The sequence below is a fragment of the Cydia pomonella genome, chromosome 1, assembly GCF_033807575.1.
Source record: "Cydia pomonella isolate Wapato2018A chromosome 1, ilCydPomo1, whole genome shotgun sequence".
Taxonomy (NCBI): Eukaryota; Metazoa; Arthropoda; class Insecta; order Lepidoptera; family Tortricidae; genus Cydia; species Cydia pomonella.
In genome coordinates, this window is record NC_084703.1 from 13,675,906 (window position 1) to 13,695,861 (window position 19,956).

The 19,956-nt window shown below is 35.6% G+C and overlaps 2 protein-coding genes across 6 annotated transcripts in view; both read right to left on the minus strand.

The window, feature by feature from the left end:
- The window catches only part of LOC133515816 (neuralized-like protein 4), a 38,236-nt gene extending 22,265 nt beyond the window's left edge, over nucleotides 1-15,971 (minus strand). Inside the window, exons 1-17 of one of the 3 annotated variants that reach the window (XM_061848425.1) lie at nucleotides 15,288-15,971; nucleotides 12,573-12,674; nucleotides 10,847-10,960; nucleotides 10,555-10,716; nucleotides 9,277-9,415; nucleotides 9,138-9,204; nucleotides 8,616-8,748; nucleotides 8,230-8,385; nucleotides 7,798-7,938; nucleotides 5,324-5,411; nucleotides 4,155-4,257; nucleotides 3,743-3,919; nucleotides 3,254-3,344; nucleotides 2,729-2,846; nucleotides 2,212-2,320; nucleotides 842-1,035; nucleotides 288-473 (exon numbers count right to left, since the gene is read on the minus strand). In XM_061848425.1, the coding sequence (XP_061704409.1) occupies nucleotides 288-473; nucleotides 842-1,035; nucleotides 2,212-2,320; nucleotides 2,729-2,846; nucleotides 3,254-3,344; nucleotides 3,743-3,919; nucleotides 4,155-4,257; nucleotides 5,324-5,411; nucleotides 7,798-7,938; nucleotides 8,230-8,385; nucleotides 8,616-8,748; nucleotides 9,138-9,204; nucleotides 9,277-9,415; nucleotides 10,555-10,716; nucleotides 10,847-10,960; nucleotides 12,573-12,674; nucleotides 15,288-15,440 (2,233 nt within the window). In that variant the 5' untranslated portion in view covers nucleotides 15,441-15,971. The remainder of the gene's footprint in view (nucleotides 1-287; nucleotides 474-841; nucleotides 1,036-2,211; nucleotides 2,321-2,728; nucleotides 2,847-3,253; nucleotides 3,345-3,742; nucleotides 3,920-4,154; nucleotides 4,258-5,323; nucleotides 5,412-7,797; nucleotides 7,939-8,229; nucleotides 8,386-8,615; nucleotides 8,749-9,137; nucleotides 9,205-9,276; nucleotides 9,416-10,554; nucleotides 10,717-10,846; nucleotides 10,961-12,572; nucleotides 12,675-15,287) is intronic. The other 2 variants (XM_061848421.1, XM_061848415.1) reach the window with 2 other exon arrangements.
- A 1,291-nt stretch (nucleotides 15,972-17,262) lies between these two features.
- LOC133515901 (facilitated trehalose transporter Tret1-like) overlaps nucleotides 17,263-19,956 on the minus strand; it is a 55,136-nt gene continuing 52,442 nt past the window's right edge. For all 3 annotated transcript variants that reach the window (XM_061848537.1, XM_061848555.1, XM_061848548.1), the window contains one exon: nucleotides 17,263-17,742. In XM_061848537.1, coding sequence (XP_061704521.1) covers nucleotides 17,662-17,742 — 81 coding nt within the window. In that variant the 3' untranslated portion in view covers nucleotides 17,263-17,661. The remainder of the gene's footprint in view (nucleotides 17,743-19,956) is intronic.

Sequence of the window (19,956 nt, forward strand, 5' to 3'; positions counted from 1 at the left end):
ACTCTACCAGTCTCTTGCACCATGAACCGTCTTTTTGAGCCACATACCCAGTCCACTCCCACTTCAGTACATATCTATTTGCTATCAACCCCAGAAAAGTACAAATTCTAAACAAAACCGAACGTGCGCACTGCGTGCCCGTAGTGAGGGTGGACTAAGTTGTTTAGGAGTACAGGTTGTCCAGAGTGCCCAGGTAGAGTGAATAATTACCCAATACGGTATACGTGGCCCAATCTTTCAAAAGCATTAGAGCGAAACGAAAAACTACTTGTGTGGATGGTACTGACCGACTCTGCTCCCGACGGTGAGGGTGTCCAGGTCGAGCGGGTAGCCGCTGCGCACGCACTCGCCGTCCTTCATCATGGCGGCGCCGCTCAGGATGTACGTGTCCCAGTTGAGGTCGGTCGCGGTGCCCGCTATGGCGCCGACGCCTCCGTTTGCCTCAAGATCGTCTGGACGGATTGCGGTTACACCTGAAAATTATGAGTTATTTAGTAATGGATAATAGTTGTTTAGTAGTGAAAAGTAAAAAAACTTGATCGTATCTAAAGGAGCCCATAGCGGGCCGGACGGTATCGGCCTGTCAGTTAGAACAACAAGTTGACAGTTCCGAACAACCAACAGGCCGATACCGTCCGGCCGACTGTTAATCAGTGGGCCTCTTTAGTCCTTGACGGACCACACAAGTCGAAATATCGTGACTTTGCCACCAATAACAACACCATGTCAATGCGGTTCATCACGAGTGTGTAAGGTTTAAAGGTAAATAATAATTTTGACGCGACATCACTATCACTGGATAGGTGGGAGCTGGACCGGAGAGGATTAGGTTATAGCTCACCGATCTCCAGACTGCCGATCCAGCAGTCGACCATCTTATCGATGCGCAGCTCGAACATATCGCACTCGCGCAGCGGCCGCGAGCTGAACAGCACGGCGTCGTTGAACTCCGAGTAGACGGTGGCGCGCGACGCCGTTAGCCGGCTGCGAGACAGTCGCGCGTTGCGGCCGTGCAACCGGTGGAAGCACATCTCTCTGCACGAACATGGAATGTTTATAAATTACTCGCCAAGTTTCTTCATGATTAATCAAAATTAACCCTTTATAAGGCAGAGACGATTTAGAAACCACTTAGTTAATAAACATTTACGGAGAAGAAAATCCTCTTTTTTTATTTAACTATAATGGTATTATATAGCGAAATATATCAGGCTTTCTTTCCTCATTCATACTTTTGCGGACAGTATTTAATTTTAGTGTAATTAATTAATTTATAGTATGTGGTCAATTTATGCACTAGGTCAAGGATAGCAAGCTATCGTCATTGTTTCCATTATACTATTAAAAATATACACGTCACTGTATCTAATAATTTTAATTTATAACTCTTGCAATTCACAATGGCGAGTGGCGAGACTCTTATTGGTATGATGATAAGGTCTAATTTTGATAAATCCACTCTCCATCGTGAATTGCAATAACTGTACGACGTTATAATTACAGGTTATACTTTTTTCAGTGATATTCGTATATTAATCCTACCCACTACAAGATACACAATAACGTTCGATTTACCGTATGTAGTCAATTAAACGCCAGTCTGTACAGAGCACCTTATGTATGTTATGTCATTGTCAATGAATAGGTGTATTGGAAACAGATCATCTGAAAACTCAAGTGCACTAACAGGCTGAGTGCATATATTGACCACATGTTTTTCTTAATGATTTCGTTTTTTTTTTGCCGTAGATGGTAGTATATTTAACTTTCACGTAGCATATCTGTATAACTGGGGCCTTATAAAGAGTTAAACTGATATGAATCATACAAACATTAAGCTAATTTTACGGTGTGACTTTCGTATTTTCAGTCACAGAGTTAGGATTCCATTTCCAAGCACCAATGTCGCGCGAGTGACTAAAAATGTGTGACTTAAACCGTAAAATTAGTTCAATTCTTCTCAGACAGAAGTATTTTCGAAGAAAGTGTATCTAAAGTCCGCCGTGTCATGTTGGTACCGAATCAATCGTTAATTATGATAGCGAGAACAGGCAACAGAAGTAGACAAGAAATATGGCAATGAAAATGAAGACTTCTGAGAATTTAAGATCCAGTCTGTGAGCTTACTTAGCAGGACATCTAATTTATCATTTCATTAGATATCGAGATCCTACTGTAGACCTCCTATACTAGATATTACAAAATACTTACGGATAAATAGTAGCGTTTGACTCAGTGGAGAGAGGCGACTCCGGCGAGTACGCGGCATGCGGCGTGTACGCCTCCACTATGGTCGCCTGCGCCACTCGCCCGTACAAGTCTGCAGGCAAAAACAACTACACTGTACGAGCTACACATATTGAAAAACTCGTAATTGAAGTGTCACTTCTATAAAATTATTTTCAAACTTAATAAATGATAGGTCTTGATAGACCGTAATTGCTATTCAGACGTCATTGTCACCACACTCTCTCTCTCTCTCTCTTTTTATCTCAGCAGTACTGTATAATTTCTGTATATCGAACACTCTCATGCATGACTATCTCAATTTGTAAACCATCACATATCGGAGGAGTCAAACTAGGTACTTGTAAGGCAAAAAAAAACGTTAAAAGTGCAGAAATATGTGAAAGTCAAATATTATATTTCAAGTATAGATATGTAGAGATTCCCTATTGTGTAATGAATAGCGCTCATGTTTATTGATGTAGTAATGAGAGGCACCCACCGACGAGCCCGAAGACATGCTCGGGGATGTTGAAGGCTGCGGGCCCCTGGTCCACGCCGTTCACAAAGAAATGCAGTATACCCATGTCCTTGCGCATCACGCCCACTGTGTCCCCTTCCTATGACACACACGAAGCCATGTTAATACAAAATACCCATACTGAACATGCCGGTTGGCTCCCGATTGAAATTAGTCATCATTTGTAATTTAGTTAATTTGAAAACTTATCTTACCAAATACTCAAAAATTACATATGGCACCTGAATGTGTGCTCTGCTTCTAGCTTGAACTGTTTTGTGGATTTGTTTATTTATTTGTTTAAATGATAAGTATGTCGATTCAGGTACCACAATGTAATTATTCCCCAGGTTATCTTCCCATGCACGAGCTCTAAAACTCCAAGAGCATATTAGCCCAAGTCAGAGTTCAAAAAACCTACAAGTGTGAAGTACAAGTTTTACTCCTGTCGTCATTTGGTATGCAGGTAGTATAGTAATTCGGCCATAATAAGAGTAGAGTACTAACCACGAGTCTGTTGAGATTCCTAACATATTGCGGTATGATGGTGGTCCCGTCTCGTATTACGTCTTCTCCGGTCATTGCCCAAGTGCCAGATCTATGGACATAAGCATAGTTAAGGATATTTAATTAGTCTTAAGTTAATCATACACATAAAATTCTATAGCGTACGCTTACACACTTTCATGCTATAATTTTAATAGAAACGGCTAAATTGCCATAAAACAATGGATCAATTAACTTCATACTAATTACAGGTCCTGTGTATTTTTTTTTGCAAATCTCCCACAATAGTATTTTGGTTGATAAAATCAACAAAGCAATTGAAATTTTGTCATACTAACCATTCACTATCATAAGCCTGATGTACTGGAAGAGTGGTATACCAGCCACGTTTTGAGCTACCTACTTCTAGATCAGTTAGTGTTTCTTTTTTTTAATATATTATTAACACTTCATGACAAACAATCATTTCCTTACTAATAAAACACTTACTTTGCGTTGCTCATTTTGTATGGAAATAATAAATCGTTTGAAGAATGCTGCGTGACCCCAATTTCAATGCTTCCGGCCCACTTAGGGATAACCAAGTCGAGACGCACTTGAAATAGTTCGTTTGTCCTCAATGTGCGATTCGTCATCACTATCCCGTTATTGAAGTATTCGAAAGCACTGGAATAAAAGTTAACATGAATTTTACAATAATCTCATACATTTTCTAACCAATATCTATTTCAGGTGCATTTAAATAACTCAGATTTCAATATGACACGTATGTCTTTAGTTACAGCATATTTTTCAACAAACGTACAACAAAAGATTGTACAGTTTTCATGAAAATATCAAGCTGAAGTGTCAACTCGTTTATTCTAGAAAAGGTAAATTATATATAGAAAATGATACTTACTTAGGCCTATGAGCAGTCTTACCATCATTAATAATAATAACATTCGAATCACGCAGCGTATGAAATAAAAGGCTATCTTCATCTAATCTTTGTCTTATCCTGCCTGTTGATATGAAGAATGCAGCATTAATTATTGTTGTCTATTAAATAAAACTGATATTTATTTAAGAGACTTACTACTTTCTTGCCGCCACTTCACCGGCAGTGAACATGGTTTTTAGTGAATAGCGGTTATTTTCACTAGACTTAGATCGACCGGGATATGGACCGTGATTACCTTTTGTATTGTTTTTGAGCTCCCTATATTACGACAAGATAGCGGACGGGTGTTAAAGTTGTGTAGACCGCGCTGGGTCTAGCCTCACGCGTGCGCGTCGGCTGCGTTCGCTTTCAACGTTTCCAGTGTTTCCACTGGTCGCGTTGTTGGTCTATCCAAGCACACTACACTCACAGTGTCACTACGCGTGTTGGTTCGGATACCACTGATTTTTATACAAATTATTTTTTATCACAGGATTCCACACATTTGAGAGTTTAAACCCATCTTCACGATTGATCACGGTCCATATCCCGTTAGATTTAAGTCTATATCAAACACGGTATTTAACGAGGAACCCGAAATACTTTAATAGTGTCATTCCTAGTAGTAGTAGTAGTGTAGTAGTAGTAGTGTAGTAGTAGTAGTAGTAGTGTAGTAGTAGTAATAGTACTGACAGGTTTATTAATAGCATTTCATTATTTTGTACAAATACATTAATAAAAACCAAACTCATATAATATTTTTTCCTTCTTTTGGCCTCAGAAATGGGTGGTAATAAAATTTGTCGGGATCACCGAGATACGCCGTGTATTACTAAATATACATTAAGTAACTAAATGAAAAAACAAATACTCAAACCCGTTTTGGTCATACATCCCATAGGAAGTTTCAATACCAGACCAGCAAAATGTATGAAACAGGCGATTTTTTTTTTCACGATTTCGGGGTTGGTCTCATAGAAAAAGTTGCTCAGTATGACGTAAACATTAACGGGTTTGAGTAATTGCTTTACGTTCAGTTACATACTGTATTAGGAACAGGAAGAAGCATTTTTTAGAGTTTATAAATGCACACTATAGCGACTACGGTTTGGGTAATATTTGATATAAATCGTGGAAAGGAACCTTACTTGGAGCAGGCAGCTCGGGAGCGCTGAGCGCAACCGGCGCGTTGGAAACGGTAGTGTCCATGTCCTCACACGGGTCCACTATAGTGACCTGGAAAAACGTAATAAGCGTGCTTTAAGTCAATTTCAGGATGGCGACTGGTAATTTTTTTTGTGCAAAAATTGTGTTTGACAGTCAATTGCAAAAATTATATTGAAAGACAATGTTTCTATTGAATGTAGTAAGCGTACAATACGAAAGGGAATCATTTGTTGAACGTCGTATTGTCACATCCGATATAAAATGGTATTGTTTGTTTTAATAATTATAATCAGGATTAAGACCAGATTTAGGTTGCATCTAACCTGATGAAGATAAATAAAAGAAGGTTTATTTGAGACGTAAATCTGGGAGTGTTTGTTCCTTTAATATTTAAGAAACAAAATCTAGAAGTAGTTTCTACTAGTAAATTTTATGAAAAACCAGATACATATTTAGGAAAGGGATAAATATCATATTTTCTCAAAATTTTACGTAGTTCCCATCATGGTATAGTACTTCTAAAGATAAGTAATGTAATGCTGATAAAAATGTCATCTCTTGGTTGTACTCGCGGTTTCTTCCACAGCCGTAGTGGCCTGCTTAGCTAAAAAGTGGTATCTCCATTGAAAATTGAATGCAAACATGTACCTTAAATCTTAACCATACAGTTCCATTTCTAGTTCATTCTTTTTGAGATAAAGCCTTTTTCTGGGCCGAGTGTGGCTAGATATAATTATTTTACTACTAGTAATAATTAACTAGTATTAATTTTTTAATACTAGTAATAATAACTCAATGACAATGTTAGTTTGCTTGAGGCTCCAATGATAGTGCCACCCATTACAAACCAAGTAGTCGGTCAAAAATCAACAACAAAGTCCGAATGATGGACTACTAGCAGGCCTATGGAAATCTCCGCGCGAGCTCGAATTTATGCCTACGAAACTCGCCCCGTCTACGGTACAAAAGTCAGCCAGTTGGTTGCCACGCGCGCTCACGGACCCGCGTCACCACGCGCTCTTATTGTGCGAAGGAAATCTCTTCGTCACGAACAAATAACATGGCTTGTGTGGATGGATGCAGAAACATCAAAATAAACAAAAAATATCGATTTTGATCTTCCGCAAGATTAGGAAAAATTAGTAGGTAGACATTCATTGAGAAATACACCTACTGTTATTATTTATTGAATTTCTTTCAATCATGTATAGTTAGATTTGAAATAGGTATATAGGTATAACTACGTTTTAGGCCTTTTGGTATGTTTATTTTAATGAGAGTATGTTTTATTTAAATATGTTGCTTACGCCCTGGTTATCTTATAATTACCTGTATTCATGCTTTCTCTGTTATTTTTCTTTATTGTGTAACGTTAATCTCTATCAGGTTATAAACTACACGAAATTTCATAACGAATTCTTGCTGAGTTCATTGCGCGAATTATAAAACGGCGTAAACACTACGGTTACTGCAGGGACATAATATATGACCTTTTAAAATGGTTCGTCGGAATGAAATGCATAAACGAAATATTATAATGATTGCAACTTAACTTGCTTATAGTTATTTTACGCTATACTGTTATGAGTGTACGTACACCTAACGGCAAGTTCTAATGTTAATTTAAGTAATATTTGTAAAATCATTTCTAAGCAAGTTCCTTGGGAAGGAACACAAAAATGCTTCGCTGCTAACGAAGTACGTTCAAAATAATTACCCGTTCTGTAACAGAGTGATTTTAGAAAAATATTTTGGATCCTTTCCATACGATCAATATGGACTTGGTACTGAGGCGTTCAAACAACAGAACCAAATTCAAGTATACTCCTCACAAAGGAATAGAATAATAGTTTATAAGTATTATTGATTTATGTTCTTTTTTACATTCTGATATTGTGCATTATTCTTCTTCTTGTTTCCAACGAATAAAGAACTATCAATGAACCAGCGCATTTTACCATTAATATAAGGTTTTAAGATTTTATAAGAACTTCCGCAAGTTAGTAAAAAAGTCGGTTTTCATTTCCCGCCATCAGTTTTTTTGAGCATTAATTTCTTGGCCTAATACCATAGAGAAAAAAGTACATAGAGTGCTCACTCCATCCATCGGTTTTGGTACCAAAACACTTATAATTTTCGTAGTCGACATCTAGCATCGAGTAGCGGAATTATTAGTACCGCTATTTGACAATAGGTGTTGCGACGAACGAAAAGTCAAGTTCTCAAAAATTTTCAGCTAATATTACAACTGGATTAACCGGAACTCTATTTTCAACTTTTTCTGCTTATAATATTAGTTGTAAATTGTTGAGAAGCACAATTTCCGTCAGTCGCGACACTCGAGACATCTATTGTCAAGTAGCAGTACTGATAATTCCGCTACTTGACGCTAGATGTCGACTACGAAAATAATAAGCGTTTTGGTACCAAACTAGGAGTTGCTTTTGCTACATACCTTTACAGTCATGCCATAGAGATCAACAACTCCCCAGACTTGTTGTTCCACTTTATCTGTGGCTATGCCTTGGTCCACGCCGTTGATAAAGTAGTGCAGTTTGCCAGTGCTCTTTCTCATCATACCAACGGTATCTCCTTCCTGTTCATCAATTGTATTTATTTATTAATTAGTAATATTATAACAGGCTTAATTCTATAATACACTATATAACTTTTAAAATATAAATGTTATTGTTGAATTCTGGGAACTTCAGTATATTTTTATCAGGTATTGTAAAACAGTCACTAGCATAGTTAGTTTATTAATACTATTTCATATCGGTGAATATTGTAAATAAATGTACAAAAAACAATTAATCAAAAAACTATCCCATTACAAGGACTTAATGTTAAACGCCAACAAATAAATCCGACTTGTATGGTTACTTACCCTTAGTTCATCGAGATTGAAGTTCCCATACTCCATGCACATGCCGTGCCCGTTCATAAGCACTTTGCAGCCCGACATCATGATCGTGCCGGAGTCCATGTTCGTCATAGTGGATGGAAATCTGATTGTTGCTGGATTGTGGGATGTTACGCCGACCTACGCAACATTTCTTATTTTTAGTACGGTTTACTCGGGTAATTCCGAAAAGCACCCGTAAAATCATAGTACCTTTAGTACTACACCTGAAATACATCCTTAACAAGAAAAAGAGTAAAACTAGCGGACTTAACGCCTTAAGGCATTCTTTACCAGTGAACTATTAGTTTGGTGCAGGACTGTAGAGTAGACATATGAGTAATATATGAATAGTTTGACTAGTTTGTTACCTCAATGCTACCACTCCATTTGTCGACTAGCCTGTCGATGCGTATCTCAAACAGTTCGTTGTCATACAGCGGGCGGTGCGTCATCACTACGCCATTGTTGTAGTCATCCAAAGGCCTAGCCCTTTCTGCTGATCTGAAGTGCAACCAAACAATGTTTGTATATGGGCGGACCAACTTTTTTTTGTTATTTTGTCCCGTTAGCCAGGCGACAACAGCAGCATAGTTTGCCACATGAAACGTTACACTATGTTCTACTAATGTAAAGGGTTTACAAATGCCATAAAAATGTATGTTTAGTTATTTTAAATGCCATACAATTAAACCAGGGTTATAAAAAGTGATGTGACCGTTAGTATGGCAAGGAAAAGTTGATTCACCCGTATTTAACAATTCTCATGTATTATATCTGACATTATAAAGCAGAAGCTATTTTTTGATAAAAACATAAGGTACCGCCATAGAATAAACTATTACTTAGAATGACAAATAAAAACCATAAAAAAAAAATGTAATTACACTTACTTATTATTAGCTGATAATTTTACAAGTATCCCACATCTTGGGTGAAACCTTAAACGATCCTGTGCTACTGTAAAGAAAACACCATTTAGTTTTGTATACATTGAGCTGGTAATAACACACATCTATGAAAGTGAATTACCCAGAGCACAGGCACCCTCAGAGGTCATCGGGACATAAACATCTTGAGACGGCTTAGGTTGCAACAGGTTAGGAGGTAGAGGCACGACATCCATGTCACTTGTTCTTAAAGTGTCATCATTGTTGGGGTCCTCTTCCAACTGCAAGAAAAGGTATTCAATAGGGTTGTTTCCATCTAAAAATCTTATTTAGGGCAGAATTGTATCCCAATAAATTCTTTTGGATTATAAGAACATGTTAAACTACTTTTAGGGGACCTGTAATGACCATATTTTTGTAAATATTGAATTTAAAATATCTTTTGGCACACGTCACGTGACCAAGCTCGAAACGTCATTGAAGATTCTGATGACATCACAACTCTCGGATTGACACTGTTGACAGTTAGACGATAAACAACAAATGACAAATGTCAGTTGACAGTTCGTATCTTCTACGTGCGTATGTAGTTATGTGTCAAACCGTAAACTGTGACGTCACACAATTTTCAAAAAGCGTTTTGAGCGCGAAAGCATCTGTAAAAATATATTTTGTTAATTTAACATATTTAAAGCCGTTTTTAGTATAAAAGTTGAATTTTAGGGCAACTTTTCGTTAACGTAATACGAGCGTTTGAAAAAAATTGGAAACAACCCTATTATAAACTGAAATACGGTCCAGCCGGGGCGGTGTGGCCAGGTGGCCTAAAGGTCCAAAGGCGTTAGCCGCGTAAGCTGAAGACGAATTCGATTCCAGCCTTAGCCACTGGAAAGTTGGGTTTTTTTTTGTAAGTATATGACATTAATTTCACTTTATACTTTATATATGCTAGGGTAAAATATAGTTATATAAGAATAATTTGATATGTTCCATAGTCGAACTAAGTTATTAATAAGTGATTAAGTAATTACTACACAGAAACCAACAGTTAAGCATACATTTTTTCAAACATGCTGAGAGCCATTGTCATCATAAGTTGAAATTGATTTTAAATTCAACTAACCCTTTGTGCTCTTTTTTACTTTTACACTTTGGGTCGTCTAAGGTAAAACAATACGATTTTATCGTCACGGCGAAGCTAGGGACGTGAATGTATAAGACTGTATGTAGATGCAGTCGCATTTTTACTGTAACCGCAAATCGCGGACCATATCGTTGACAATAGCATAAAAGCGACTGCACCTAACACAGATTTTGGCCCCTTGCTGTAATCGTGTCGTTCTCCTCTGAGTTTGAATTTGATGTCCCCACAAAGAAAATTGATAAGATTTTTGATTGTAAACCAATAAAAATTATATACCTGATCAATACTGGTTTCCATAATGGGCCTCATGCCATGTACATGAGTGATAGAAGCTTGAACACACTGTCCATATAAATCTATGACGGCAAACAATTTGCTAGGCAGGTCTTTAGCTGCCACACCAAGGCATCGACTATTCACATAAAACAATAACTCCCCCTGTAACAAAATACAATTTGAAGTTCAATTATACAAATGAGCAAATTTAACGTATTTTCATGATCATATCATGTATTCATAAAAATTTAATACTATTAACAATGTGTTACAACAAGACCACCAATTTTACCTTGGCTGTTTTCATGACACCAACACAGTCTCCTTCGCTGAGTGTGTCTAGTTCGGGACCATAGGAATTAACAAGTGTCACACCATCCTTCACAATTGAGCTGCCAGACATTATCTGTTACATGGAAAGCAATTAAATAATAATAAGTTTGATACCTATTTTATTTTTAAATATATCAATTTTAATGTGTATGACAGAAGAAGCCGTTATCGATTTTAGAAATGTCAATGAAATTGTACACCTTTTGTGTATTAGAAATAACAAGTACTGGTTTCTATTAATACGTCTTGTTACCTTTCATTTTAATAAAACATTTTTTTTTGAAAACAGAATCACTTAATTAGTAATGATTTTTTTTCTGATCGATTTTTAGGTAAACGCGCGTAAAGCACTGATTTATCGATCTTATTTGTATATTTTGTAAAGTGTGGACTGCTAAAAATGGTAATTTTGTATTAGACTTAACTTGCGACCTCATTATTAAAAGGCAAGATAAGAAGACCTGCTAATAGAAACCAATACTTGTTATTTAGATACTACGTAACAAAAGGTGTACAATTTCAAGGACTAAATCTGTCAATTTTACTTTTTTGCTCTAAAATAAAATGACCCTATAAAATACATTTGGGTACTTATCATCTAGATTATATACTTATTGTATTAAGGTAGCCAAAAAAGTACAGAGGGCAATTGGTGACCTGATTTGTTATTTTATGATTTAATGAATTATTGATTCATTTTGGGAGTATCTACATAGATTAAATATGATCAATTACTTTGTAATGTTATTTAATAATATTTTTTTATTGACTGTATTTTATCTTTCTATCTCATATCATATTTCTTAAGACACTTGCATTTACTTAAGCAAAATTTTACATTAAATATTCCTGATTAATTAATCATCGAATCTTTAACACTAGAATTTTATGAAATGTTTTACTTAGTAAAGGCCCATTTACATTATACCACTTTCTTGCACATTCCATACAATAAAATTGAGGCAAAAAAATTGTTGAGTCTAAACCTAAAGTGATATTCTTGCATATTAAAAGCTATTTGATTTAAATTCTGGAATATATACGTAAACGAAGCAAACAGTTGGTTGAATGCAAGAATTGCCACTCCACCATTTGAATGATAATTCAAAAGATGGATTTCGCATGCATATCCAGCCTAAACAAATCAGATTCTATTGTCAAAACTGTGTGTGCATTACACAATTGGATGAATAACGCCCAAGGACTGGTATTCACCGAGGTACTTGGCGAAAAAATGCCTTCAACAGTTAACATGTTGAAATTACTTTAAAGTTTAGTACATATAAAGTTATTACAATTTTTAATTATTCATTTTATTATTAATTTTAATAATCCCCAAACCCCCCCCCCCCCCTTCTACCCCAAATTCTATGGAAAATACTTTTAGAGGAAAATCACAGTCATTTTGATATTCTATAAATTTTATCGAATCGGAAGAACCAAGTTTCAATATGTTTTTTCTCATTTTTACCACTCACATCAAGCATACAATTACAGAATGAAAATCTACATAGTATAATTTTATTGTAGTATAGCAATATGTCATGCATTGGACAAGTAAAAGGTATCAAACAAAGAAAGTTAATAACACAACTCCAGTTTGTGTAGCTAAAGGTAGGTTTATTTCAAGGACTAACATAATAAACTGGCAAATTATTTATAAATAATGTAAAACCAAGTCATACCCAAGCTGTATTTCTCAATTTTGTAGCTGTTGCGGGCAGTTCCATGAACTCCGGGTCCAGGGTGGTAACTCCAATTTCAAGGCTTCCATTCCACACATTGACCTGCTCAACAAATAACAGTAATATATATACACAGTGCTTTTTTTTGACTCCGTTAACTTCGGGGTATGGCTAAGCAAAGCATATTTAACCTTTTGACCGCCACAGACGGCAAATCACGTCGTCGACATTCTGTGCCACTCAAACCACCGACGTCATTTGCCGTCCAAAATGAATTGATCAAAAACTCTTTAATAAATAATTATATTTCTTTGTTTGTATTTGCTTTATTATATTTTGCCCTTACTTTATTGTATGTCTTTATTATAATTCAACTATGAATAGCAGGTTAAAAAAAGCAATACTACGGCTTATACAGTAAATAGCATAGCTAGCCACGCCAAAAGCGTGACTTGTCGTCGCCTAGTGATGTGACCGGGTCATGCAGGAATAATATTATTATATTGAGTAACAATCTTTTAATAGAAATAGTTTCGCACGCTAGCGCCATCAATAATCTCATTAACTCGATATGGCTTAATCCCATACATTTTATAAGGGGAGTTGTTTTTGCAAAAAAAAACCAGCTACTTGTGCTGTTACAGTTCTTGTTCTTGTGCTTAAAAATTAAACAACTTGGTTTGAAAGACGGTACTGCATGACCTTTTCTTATACTGTAACCCCTTATGCATTTATTTTGTAGTAACGATACTGCAGTTCGCTAATTAGTAGGTAATAATAATGGACAACAGATTTGCACACCTCTGGGTAATTATAGAACAAGATAAAAAATGCATGCGTTTTCACGTGTGATTACGGCATTTACTGTTAGCACGGCAGTAGATAATTAAAATGAATTTGCAATATTGAATTATTATTAATTTAATTTGAGCTTATTAAAAACCTAATTGTCCTATATCTATTCTTATGGGATCTCATTTACTCTGTTTACCCCATTATACATTTTCACAAGACCACATTGTTTTATTTTGACCATCATATATTGATACTAAAAGTTAGTGCTTAGAACACTTTCCCAACCCTAGCGTTATTAATAATTTGTATACATTTTCACAAGACCACGTTGTTTTATTTTGACCATCATATATTGATACTAAAAGTTATTGCTTAGAACACTTTCCCAACCCTAGCGTTATTAATAATTTGCACTACTCTCAGCGCCCATGACAGCAGTCCATGTCCGATGCAGGATGTCACCACCAAGTAGTGATGTGGCATTATTGAGAAATTTGAGTGGAAGTTACAAGTACATTTTGATATTTAAATACGTCTTTTAAGGGTTTTTAGTAGAATTTACTAAAATGATATTGTAAAACACCTGTGTGATGATTTTTCTATTCTAAGCAGTCAAAAACGAAACCAGTAATAATATCAACATCTTGTTTTGCAATCACTATTGTTCTTGGAGTTTTATTTTGCTTCATTGCGGTATCACATCACATTACTTCAATGCTTGGCGTTCAAAAGGTTAAGGAAACTGAAAGGCATAGTTAATTTTAATTTTTGTAACTAATGACTAATGAAATTTCAAATACTCATCATCCAAGATAGGACTTGCGTTTAGTAGCAAATGTATAAACTCATAATAATAAATATGTAAGCAGACTTTAAAGCAAGTGTACATGCTGGTAAAAGCCTTATCAGATAAAAATAAATCATTAATTATCTCCAGAAACTGGTAATCAACTCAGTTGATTAGAGTACTGGTTTCTTTGAGAAAGTTACCTAATTTAAGCTCAGGAATCCACTCTTGAAATAAAAGGACTTTAAAAAAACACTATGTAAATATATATATCATGGGCAGACATTAGATTCTAGGAGGCAAAATCAAATGACAGGGAGTTCCTATATTGGTAAACTCAGTTATCAATACTTGTCTCATATACTAGTGATTGGTCCAAGTTTTGTTTGTAAAAATATAATTTTATTGCAACATGAAACAAAATAATGAATCAATTTCCTTCTTTATTTTCAAGGGATTTTAGATAGCTCACTCATCTTTTTTTCTAGCCTAGCGATCATATGCATTGTGAAAAGTTTATCATCAACCCCAAAATAATATTTACAAATAACATAGAGTTACAAATGAGGAGTGGGGGGTTGGGGCTGATTACTAATATTAGGAAAGATCATAATCATTAGATTATGATAATTTAAATCTCTAAATCTGTTGTTAAATATTGCCTCCTAGAATCCAATGTCTGATCATGAAGGTTAGTTTCTAATGTACTGAGTGTATCCTCCCAGTACTAATTTGGAATATTATTTTTGTATAGAAAATAGGTTCCAAACACATCCTTATTGCATGTATAAAATATATTGCTATTTTGTTTGTAACTTGCTCATGATATGGTCAAATTCAGAATTTATAAAATTTACATGAAGCACTCACGCAAAATATCATAATGCCCAGAAAGAATGCTTAGATAGAAGGAAAACCCAAATCAATGATTTTTCCACATTTCCTTTGTTTCTAATTTCAGACTAGTTCAGTGTATTCATTTTAAATTTATCATATATTTGTAAGTATGCTAGGGCATTATACAGTAGCTCAATATATTATTATCAGTAAACATACAAAATACTGACCACTGATTGCACATGTAGGTGAACACAAAGACACAAAAACAAGAACTCAAAAAAAGATGCACTTACCTTCCTATCAATACACACTTCAAACATAACATCATCCTTCAAGGGTTCTGCGCTAAGTATCAAGCCATGATTGAACTCAACAAAATTCCTTACAGCTGTAGTGTTGTCATTTAGAAGTGTGACTCTGTCACCACACCTTCTATGAAATCTCATTGTTTTTCTGACTCCTTTAGCTATACATATTGTAATTATAGTATTTGGGCTCTTAATGAGCTTAAAATCCCTTTACAGTCAAACATCATAGTCTCTCTTATCTATTTACACAATTTCTTCATAGCCACATTTTCACTCCACACCCCATGGTGGTGGGGTGTTAATTACTTCTAAAACCCCTGTCATTTATTACAATAGACTAGAAACAATCTTGGAAATGTATACGAAAGAACACATCACAACAGATCTTCGCATTTGTCGTTAGAAGCAAAAGAGTTCAGTTTTATTTTATGATTTCCCAATTTTAAAAAAGTCATACGAAAAGTAAAGTCGATGTGAAAATGTTTGACATTTAACTAATTTGACTTATATGACATCCATCTTTTGTCTATGCCATGTCTATGCAACAAACAGTGTTGCAAGCCGCTAAAGTATTTTAAACGTCAAATCTCTATGAAATTATTTTAACACTTGCACAGGCTGGGCTATCAGAATCGCTGCCGAAATTCAAAATTTGTATTGGAAACTAATCATTCGCGTACCAGTCTGGCAAACCTTTGCAAATAAATAAGAACAAACAAAACATTCCTTTTTTTGAGTGCTACTAAAGAGTAAAGAAAGTGGGTGCTAGTACTAGCGTGTGATTCTTTATCTATATTGTCTATGTTTGAAATGAGACAGTCCCTAGCCAAACTATATTTAGGTATAGTCGTTAGATTTGTAGCTGGCCCCCAACCGGATTATCCTTTGTCTATTGTTAACTAAAACGGCGCGTGCCACTACCTGCATAAAAAAGGGCCCGGTCACTTTAACCGGTTATTTAATTACAACTCCTATGGTAATTGAAATATGATTCAAAATGAAAAATAATTTGCTATTTCTTGTGTAGTCCCTATACGGTTACTAAGTGCCGGCGAATCGAACGCTACCAAACCAGTCTAAAAAGTGTCCTCGATATGCGTAACAAAGGCGCATTTTCGGAGAGCACACCTACACTGTTTTTTTGAGCGTTGGACTAGCCCGCGCTCAGGTGCCAATTAGAATTATACGACCCTTTTTTTCGTCGTACGTCATTGTACCTGTGACGTTATTATTAAGTTATTAATTATTGTGTAAAAGTTCAAATACACTCGCGCACGGATTGTGTATCTATTCATGTAGTGCCTATTGTCAACTTGGCACGGACGAACGATCTAGAACGTAACAAATGAATATAATCAAATAGTTACGATGCACAATAGACGTGCCGTAAAACGACCCAGTTATATTTCAAAAGCCCTCAAACATGGGCGTCGCCAAGAGGGGAAGGGGGCAAAAATCTAACTTCTAAAATCTAAATCTAACTTTAACGCTGGTGCCATATCGTTTAGGTGGAACTATGATTTAAATGTAGTAGTTCAATTTATTATAACCAAATAGAACATTGTTATCGTTCTATTATTGTGCCCCATTGGTAATTGGTAATTGCGGGCGGAGGCGAAGACAAGGAATTTTGCCTATACTTCGCCTACTACCTTTGGAGTTCAATTGTAGCCATTCTACAGCAAAATATAGACCTTAAGTTAACTCAGAACATAGTCCTATATAGATTAATTAGATTATTTAACTTAACAAGCCAAAATACGTTTATCTGTGAGAAATTTTCAAAAAGGTGTCAAAACCCAGGCGAAGTCACGTTCTACTGTATATATTGGATGGTTTTACGGTGGCATGAATCAACATCTCAATCCAATCTGAATGTATTAGCTGAGTTTTTTACCACAATTTATTTTTTCATAATCTCTACACCTATTTGTGTATTGGTAAAATAAAACTAAAATGGTGAGGCTTACATATCTGTAATCTCAATGAAATTAATCTATACAACGAATATACATAGGTCACTAGAAAAGTTTTGCATTAGATAAATATGAAACTATACTTTTAAAAACTATATTTCCTTAGACAATGTTTGGCCGGAAAACATTTACTTTCTTTTTAAATTTAATTATTAAAAAATCTAAAATTTTTATGTAATGAAATTGTTGTATAAAATCATAGATATAAGAATGATCTGAGTATAAAATATACGTAAATCGTCTTTAGCCCGCGCCAACTTTTTCAAAGTCTAAATCCAGAGAAACATTGTCTATGGAAATATAGTCTAAAAAGATATATGTGACCTCTTTGTTTCATACGTGTCTATTGCAAAACTTATCTAGTGACCTATGTATTATAATTATTACATATGCGTATCATCGCCCTCAAAAGTTGGATTGCTGGCACCTTTGAGATGAGTCATTGTCACTTCCTTCGTTTTTTTCTGAAACATAAAAAACAAATATACATAAAGAGCGAAGCTATACTTTAATTTTTCCTGATTTAGATATGGTATGAGTGTGAAACTGAAGATGAGGATAGAAAATTATGAATTCTGCTCTAGATACTTAACTCTGAATTATCTTGGTAATCGAGTAGGTAGGTATCGAGGTACAAGCTTTTGAAGCTCTCATAAATGGTATTAAGTACATTTTGTGTTCTTCCTTCATTTGTTTCTACCTAGGTTCAGTTCTGTTCTGAGTAACTGATTCGACCTATCAGCAGTGTTATCACACCAGTAAGATCCAGTCCCAGTTTCGACCAACAATTAATGCCAGCATAAAAAAAACAGCCAAGACCTTGTCAGGCTAATCTCAGTGTAGGGTTTTGTAGTTACTGTTTTTAACCGACTTCAAGATTTCAAAAGAGGAGGTTATGTCAAAATAAGCTAAACGGGGGCTATTATTAGGTATCATGTACAATACAAGCATTAAGGGAGTATCTTCGCAGCGCTTTGTACGTGTTTTTATTTTACTTTTTTCCATATTTTTGTACCCATGGTTCAAAAGTTAGTGGTGTGGGAGGACTTTTGGAGTGATTATTTCCGAAAATATTCACTTTATCAAAAAATGGATGCTGGAGACCATTAGGTATTCGTTTTGAAAGACGATGCTTGCTTGAAGCAAAAAAAAAAAACGATTTTGTATGACAGGTACCGAAAAAAAAACAGAGAACAAAGAAAAACAGAAAATAGGCCCTTGAGGGATTGTACCAAGGATGCTGGCGGCATTTCCTCGTTCTAATATATTTTTGTAGTTTTTATTTTACCCTTCTGTCGCCATGCATGATTTATGTATCCATTCCAAATTGCAGCTTTCTATCAAGGAGCAAAGCTGCGGACTGACTCAACGTCAACTTACCTACCCAGATAGCATTTTAGACTTGGACCCGCCTTGCAACAAGTTTGACGTATCACAAGTGAAGGGTTGTGACAAGTTTGCGATGACAAGTATGTACACTTGACGCAAGCCTGGATCAAACCTCCTAGTTTCCCAACAACAAACTTGCAAGAAGTTTGTTTTGCAAACTATGTGCAATAATGACATGTTCGATTTGCATCGTGTTTGTTTCGACAATTTATATGCAATATTGACATTGTAAACCTTACATATTTTTTGTTTTAACAAACTATATGCAATACTGATATTATCAACCTCGCATGATGTTTGTTCTAACAAATTATACGCAATACTGACATGTCAGATTTACGTCTTTTTTGTTTCTACAATTTATATGCAAGGCTAACATGTCAAATTTGAATGATGTTTGTTTTCATAAACTATATGCAATAGTAACATCTCAGCTTTGCATAGTGTTTGTTTAACTAAAGGATTTTTCGTCACAATCGAGTGCGATGCTGGCGAGGCGTGAGCGAGGCGCGTCGCTGAGGTCCGAATGTTAGCCTCACGTCGTGACACGAGGCACAACGGTGTGTCGGACTGTCGGTGTCGCGCCCGCGCCGACGCCCCGCCGGCATCGCGCTGGAGTGTGACGAAGCCTTAAACTAACTAAATAAAACAAATTATTCATGGGTAATTGTGTAAGATTTTATTACAGTATTTATTAGGTATGGAACACAACATATTATTTTACAGTAGGTACATATGGTGCTACTTTCCCGCACGCGTGCGGGAATGAGCACTTTCTGTGCATATGTCGAAACTTTAAAGACCCATATACAGTACATATGGGTCGTTGTACGATACACGTGCGAATCAGTAATTCGCATCTAGTGTCGATTTCAAACACTCCCTTCGGTCGTATTTTAATTTATCACCACTCGTCGCGAATTTCCTATTTTTTGCACTTGTATCGTAAATAACTATTAAAGCACTATTGGTTAAACTGACTGGTGTCAGTATGCAATAATAATATATAAAGAGTACCAACATACAGTATTGTTACTTAATGCACAGACTCGTTATTTATCCCTTAATAAGACCCCAGTTATACACTGGGGAATACATCTACAGTAAAAAAACCTAAATAATTAAAAAAAACACGTGGTAAATATATGCACTCTACCTATTAGTACACTTGATTTGACATATATTCTCTATTAAAACAGTAATATGATAACTCACCTTCCTTAACAGGCGTAGTGCATAAATTGACCACTTATTGCCGTGGATTTCTTAACACCAAAATTAAATACTGA